Source organism: Nymphaea colorata, chromosome 2, assembly GCF_008831285.2.
Source record: "Nymphaea colorata isolate Beijing-Zhang1983 chromosome 2, ASM883128v2, whole genome shotgun sequence".
Classification (NCBI taxonomy): Eukaryota; Viridiplantae; Streptophyta; class Magnoliopsida; order Nymphaeales; family Nymphaeaceae; genus Nymphaea; species Nymphaea colorata.
This window is the reverse complement of record NC_045139.1, coordinates 13796006-13802565: the sequence shown is the minus strand read 5'-3', so window position 1 is coordinate 13802565 and position 6560 is coordinate 13796006. Positions and strand designations below refer to the sequence as shown.

The window sequence follows — 6560 nt, the reverse complement described above, 5'->3', positions numbered from 1 at the left end:
CACTTGGTTGAGCGGGCCATGAGATATTTCAAATCAAACACTTAAAGAGATTTAAGATCTCCGCGGTCGAATCTGAGGATGGATGGACATAAAACATTCAATCTTGACAAATCGCAATATCCGATGAAACTATCGGATATCGGACATTGGAGATGAGGAGGGGGAGGTTCAAAGAGACATGGTCGAGTCGAAAAGAATGGAGTCCAGAATCATTGGACGTTCTTATTTGAAAGTCCTCATTGTTGAGCTGGTTAGAGGGATGATTTAATGTACAGGGTAGAGTGGATAGGTAGTTAGTATCTATTCGAAGTTTTTGTACTAAAAAAAACATTGATATGCAAGTTGAAACATACAATCTCAACACAACAAAAGTAAGGCTGGTATCCCAAGATAAGAGAAAAGATAAGAGCTTTAGCTTTTTAGCAAGACTACATACAAACTACTCCTCAATCAAAAATACTTTTGTCACTGATCAATTACATCCATCATTTGGTTTATATTCTAATTAATCTTTAATTTGTATGGAAGGCTCAGATAAGGTACCAAAATCATTTTGTTTAAGACGCTTTCGGGCGACCTTGTTAAAGACATTTTTCCTAGAAAAACAGTGCGCGCATACTTTACTTTTTTTCCTTAGGAAGAGTAAGATACAAGTCAAAAAATGGACTAAAAGTCAAAAATATGTTTCAAAGTGTCGTTGACACTTAGTTAATGTTTATTTACACCATTGTATTATTATAAGAACAAAGTGTTTCCATAATATATTTGAAACCCTTTTAAGTCGACACATTGTCTTAAATAAAACGTCTTAGGTTAAGTTTGTCATGCATCGCAATAAATTTTGACAGGTTAGCCTGTTTGTTGCTAATTGTCAAATAGATGTTGCTAATTGTCAAATAGATGAGATGTCAATGGGCCGGATCCGATGTCTATTGAACCAGCACCAATATACTTGATGGGCTCTGGTTTAGGGAGTGTGAGCTTCATTGAATTTACTATAGATTTAGGTGGACTCAACTCTGTATTAACTAGGAGATATGGGCGGAGGCAGGTGTGGGCAACTGCCCACACATGCACATAAAGAGTATAAAAAGTGTTCATTTTCATATTGAAACTTCGAAACAGTTTTTCTCATTTACATGCAGTACCTCTTAAAGCTTTAAAATTATATAACTAGTGACTCGTAGCCAAGATTTTGTTGCTCCACCTCTGTTAGGAGGTTCTGACCTTGGTTCAACAGAACCCTTTATCCACTCGCAAAGAACCATACTTGGGTTCTGCATGTGAGGGTACGCATATTCAGGATCAATCTGAGGGACCGTGGATTTATAATGAAGTTGTGCCGAGTAGTTGAATTGATAGAAATAAACTAGTGGGTCCTATATATGCATCTCTTGTTCCAACTGACTGCTCTTAATCAAAATTCCACCAGACCAGTCTCTTTCAAAACATCATAAAACCACAGTTGGCTTGCTCCATATGTTTCGTAAGTGGATCTTACACAATTTCCAGATATTAGTTGGACCGCCTGTTTTTGTTTTATCACCAAATCTTGGTCTTACAACTTGGGAAGGAACCCTGTCCGAATCCCGAGTGAAAACATACTGAATCCTGTTTATTTGAACCCGAAGGATATCTCTAGTCTCTAGTGAAACGATTACATAAACCACATTGCTACTCCAATATGAATGCGCAGATGAGCAAAACTTTTGAGATTGATGGGTGCTTTTCTGTATAGTGTTCGTGGTGGTGGGGGGCCAAGAGAATCATCAGTCCTTTGCCTACTTTTGGAAAAGAAATAAAGCAGCAGCTCAGCTTGGCATACGTCCAATTCATAGAGCCACATGTTTGGAGGAGCTGAAGATCAACTTGTGAATGGACTTCAAACCCAAGTTGGTGAAATCGATCACTCTCTGTGAGATCTACTGCTGTTGAACTCAGCTGTGAGTCAGCAAAGATTTGGAGTTATCTATCGAGACAGAACTACTTGTGAAAAAGAAAGCCTCATGGTACTTCCTCTTTCTACCACAATTTTCTTCTTCCCTCCGTTTTCCCATCTTTTTGCTCTTATTTCACTTTTTTAACTTCATCTGTTCTCAGGCTTTCTTCTACCATTTGTTCTTGGGTACATTTCTTTCTTGTCTTTTTCCTTTTTTTAACCCGCGTCCTCTCACAAGATGGTGAAATCCTTGCTGTCCCACCAACCTGCAGGGAGTTCTCCTGTAGAAATATAACCCTTACTGTGTAAAGCAGAAGATCCGTTTGCAGGCGTTTCTTGGTTTTTCTTTTCCTTTTGCCTTTTGTATCCATTCATAAAAAAACACTTTACTTTGAGAAACAAAGGCTTCACTTGTACTGTATGCCCAGTATTTCATTAGCATTTTACTGCAAAGATTATAAACCACATTTGCTGAAACCCTTTTATAGCATCCGCACGGTGTTAGAATTTTGGCGGGTTGGAGAAAGGCTAGGCGGTGAAACCCTGGACAAATGTATCAAGATTGTAAGAGTTGCTATACAAGTCAGGCACATCACTTTTTTGTTCATTATGCTTAATTTGATGTCATCACGCGATTGGAGACAGAAGAACTTGTCAATGAAAGTAATTTCGCGGGCACGGATTTGGAAGCCTGAGTCATCATTTCTAGTGGTTCTGGTTCTCCACCTTTGAAATTTGTGAACGATTTAGAAATTCAAGGAAAGAAACAATCTTTCTTCCTGTCAATTAACACGAAAGGAACTTCCAAGCTTTCACCTGCCACTAGTACAGTACCATGTGGTTCAGTCTCTCTCTCTCTCTCTCTCGTGATAAGTCCTGCTAATGAGGTTTAGCTTTCGTAGAAATAAGAACTCTGAACCTAGTTAATACTCCTCAGTTTCAGATTACGTTTAAAATTTTCCATCAGAATCAACTTGATGAGCGATTTAATCCAAAGCTCGATTACAAGACAATGGGCAGCCTTCTTTTTTCACTTATCTAAAACCAAACTTGATTGAAGGCCTCGACCTGAATCCGATCTGTTCGGTTCCTGCCATTTCTCGCTTTTGAAAAGGAAACAAAAATCTAGAAATTTATGGAGCCAAAAAACTTGAATTAGACACAATGAAGGCATAGACAATGACGCCCACAATCTGTACGCAGATGCTGACAAGAAAAGATTCCCGCGCCATGAAAAATGTACCTTCTTTTTCTCTTCTTAGATCCATTGTTGCTTGTTGCGCGCTCTCGCTTTTGTTTGTGGTTCTTGTTTAGACAACCTGGTGGTCATGGACAATAGTGAGCCAGAGCCATGTCTTATTCAATTCACTAATTTGTCATGTCTGATCCTTATCGAGTTATCTCACAAAGTAGCAAAAGAATGCGTAAAGTAGCAGTTCGAGCAACCACCTTGCAAGGCCACCGTCGTCATCATCTGCAAGCGACACGAGTCCTCTTCTCCACGGTAGCAACTAGTGGTTAAGATGAACGCACTAAACTGGGGATGCAGAAAAGAAGATCAACTGACCTTTTAGCTTAACTGAACCTTACTCCAGGAGTTGGCATTAGCTAAACAAGACTCTCTCAAGCTCCCAAAGAAAAAACCTAGAATTTCAAGTGGTTGGAATCTGGAAACAGAGCTCTTCATTTCCGGTTTCGTTTGGTTTCTCATCACTCTTTCTGTGGTTTCGTATCACGAGAGCAGTAACTAAAGATCATAGAGACCAAAAAATGAACCTCTCACTTTTAGTTAGATATCTCCGCAGCTGGTGGACTCTTCCGAATCTGTGACCAAATTTAGAGGCTGGGAGATCTCACCGAAGATTGCTGCTCCTAATGGGTAGGGAATTTCCAATTTCGAGTTAAGAACAAATTAGAAGTCAAATCGGGAGCAGCTAAAAATATATATATATATCAGACGTGAGGTCCAAAATAAAGTTAACAAGTGACGAAACCCAGTTATGGGAAGTCCAAAGGAGTCATGGAACCCATTTGTCCAGCGTAAAAACCTAAATCTCAAGTGCCAAATCTGAAACTCCAAAAAACAAAAGGTTCCTAGATTTTCGCCGCAACGTCTTCCCCCGAAAATCAAGATCAATAATCCGCAACCCTGGAACTTTGAAGAACTACAACGAGAACAGGATCTCGATTTTAACAACAAGTTCTGGATTTTAGGCACGAGTTCTACACCAAGATGATCCCAGTGTCCAGGCCCAGCCTACAGCTTCGCAAATTACAGCTACAGCCACCAAAACCTTACAAATGGGTTTCCTGTTCCTGTAACTTCAAGAACCGGATATCACGAATTTTATGTTTCCACGACAAGCGTTTTCTTTTTCTTTGCAAGCAACTCGCAAATGGTAGGAACTCGGGAAATCAAAGTTTCTTGATTTTAAGGATTGTACAAACACTGATCTACAAGAGACATGCAATACCCAGAAACTCTTCTTTTCAACTGCTCCTAATTATACAGAAAGAAGATCTCCTATGATACCAAAACCCCATCTTTACACATAACCGTGCAACTGTTCACGAAGTTCTCATTTCTCAACAAGTCCAGCAAAATCGCAAACTTCTGCCTCCCTCAAGAAAACACCCCAAAAACGCTCACAGTGGACCACTAACGAGGACTCATCGGTCCGAAGAAATGCGGGAAGAGCCAGGACTGAGGAAGGAGGACCACAGACATCTCCTTCTTTTCAAATATACCCACCATTGACCCTAATAACCTGACCGTTCACCCACAGGCCAGAGTCTCCGGCGAGGAATCCCACGACGGCGGCGACGTCCTCCGGCGTCCCGAGACGGCCCATTGGACTTTCCGAGGTGATACGCTCCACCACCTCCGGTGTCTTCCCTGCGAAGAACATCTCGGTGGCCACCGGGCCCGGCGCGACGCAGTTGGCGGTGATGCAGGAGCCCTTGAGTTCCTTCGCCAAGATCTTCGTCATCGCGTCCACCGCGGCCTTAGATGCGATGTAGGCGCCATATCCCGGCCGGAGCGCGGCCACCAGCGACGACGAAATGTTGATGATCCTGCCGCCACCGCCGCGCCTCAGCCGGTTCGCGGCCTCACGGCAGCAGAGGAACGTCCCCTTGGCGTTCGTTTCGAATATCCGCTCCCACTCCTCCTCCGACGTCGCGGATATCGGCGGGTACGTCGAGTCGAGGACCCCGGCGGAGTTCACCAGGACGTACGCCGGGGCCCCACCGCCGAACGCCTCGGCGGCGTCGAAGAGGGCCTTGACGTCGGCGGCGTCGGAGACGTTGGCCCGGACAGCAATGGCTCGGGGCTGCGTGAGGGCGGGGGAAGGGGGGAAGGAGTTGATGGCCGAGACGGCTCCGTCGGCGTCGGTGGCGGAAGAGGCATAGGCGACGACCACACGAGCGCCGAGTTGAGCGAGGTGGAGGGCTATTCCGCGGCCGATTCCGCGAGAGCCACCGGTGACGATCACCACCCGGTCCTGCAATGTCAGGCAGTGGGGTGTGTCGTCGATGGTGGCCGTGGCCTCGGCGGTAGCTGCGGCGGATACCGGCATGGTGGTCGGGAAACTGCTCAACACGTGTAAGGGTTTCTCTGCGGTGGAAGGAGGGGAGGGGGCGCCTGCATTTATACCAACGCGACTTGCGGGGCCCACATTCGTTGGATTCGGATGAGAAGTTAAAGTAGAATTTCTTCCTCCGCGGCAAAGTTCCAGAATCCAAAAGTGGGACCCACGAGAGAGGAAGGAACGGGATCCCGTGGTGGTCAAGGTTCGAATTCGGGTCTCCCAATCCATGGAGCTAACGGTTCTTCTAAATTGGGGTTCCCTTAAAAAGAAGGCCTTCTTTGCTTTAATTTCGCAAGTATTTTCTCGTTCGCCATAAATAATTTTATAGACATAAAGATAGATATCAACCACATAACGAATAAAAACTTAGATTACTATCAATTATAATTTTTTTCCTTTTAGGAAAAAGAAAAATACTACGAGAAATGTAGGCCCTCCTTCTAACTTGCGGTGGAAAACGGTGTTTGGAATAAATATGTATATTTTTCTTTTAACTACATTATCGAAAAGTCTTTAGGACTTAGACTCTGCTTGAGATATCTTATAAAAATGCGTTAGTTCGATATGCGTAACAACTCCATTTGAATTGTATAAAATGTTCGATTCGCTGAACTAAATTGACGAATTTTTGGAACTCTATTACAAGGTATGCTGATGCCCATCTCCTTTTTATAATAACAGGTCAAATTCTTCAAAAAAATTTCCACATATTTATTAGTTCAACTGGGAACATGAAAATGTTTGAAAGTCAGCATTATTCTTTTTGTTATTATTCCACCAAGCATGCATTTTTTTACTTTTCCTCTTTCCATGGAGAAATTTCTTCCTTCTTGGTATCGCACATTTTCACTCGACATCTTTCATGTATACATGGGCACTACTTGCTGGTCCTGAAATGGTCCCTCGATGCCCCAAAAATCTGGACATGGATCCTGATCCACAGACTCCAGATCATGAAACCCAGATTTTTTTTTTTTTTTCTTCTTCTTCTTTACTTTTTCAAATCAGATAAGATAAGAATATGGGGCGCT

General features: G+C 43.0%; 1 protein-coding gene across 1 annotated transcript; it reads right to left on the bottom strand.

Annotated features, from left to right (window-relative positions):
- Window positions 1-4336: 4336 nt before the first annotated feature.
- Window positions 4337-5578, bottom strand: LOC116246952 (NADPH-dependent aldehyde reductase-like protein, chloroplastic). Its single transcript, XM_031618872.2, has one exon. It carries the CDS (start codon window positions 5515-5517, stop codon window positions 4678-4680), a length of 840 nt encoding a protein of 279 aa, XP_031474732.1. The 5' UTR covers window positions 5518-5578; the 3' UTR covers window positions 4337-4677.
- Between the last annotated feature and the right edge of the window lie 982 nt (window positions 5579-6560).

Excerpts from the sequence above, each read along its gene's own strand:
- LOC116246952 (XM_031618872.2), bottom strand. The coding sequence starts at position 5,517 with ATGCCGGTATCCGCCGCAGCTACCGCCGAGGCCACGGCCACCATCGAC.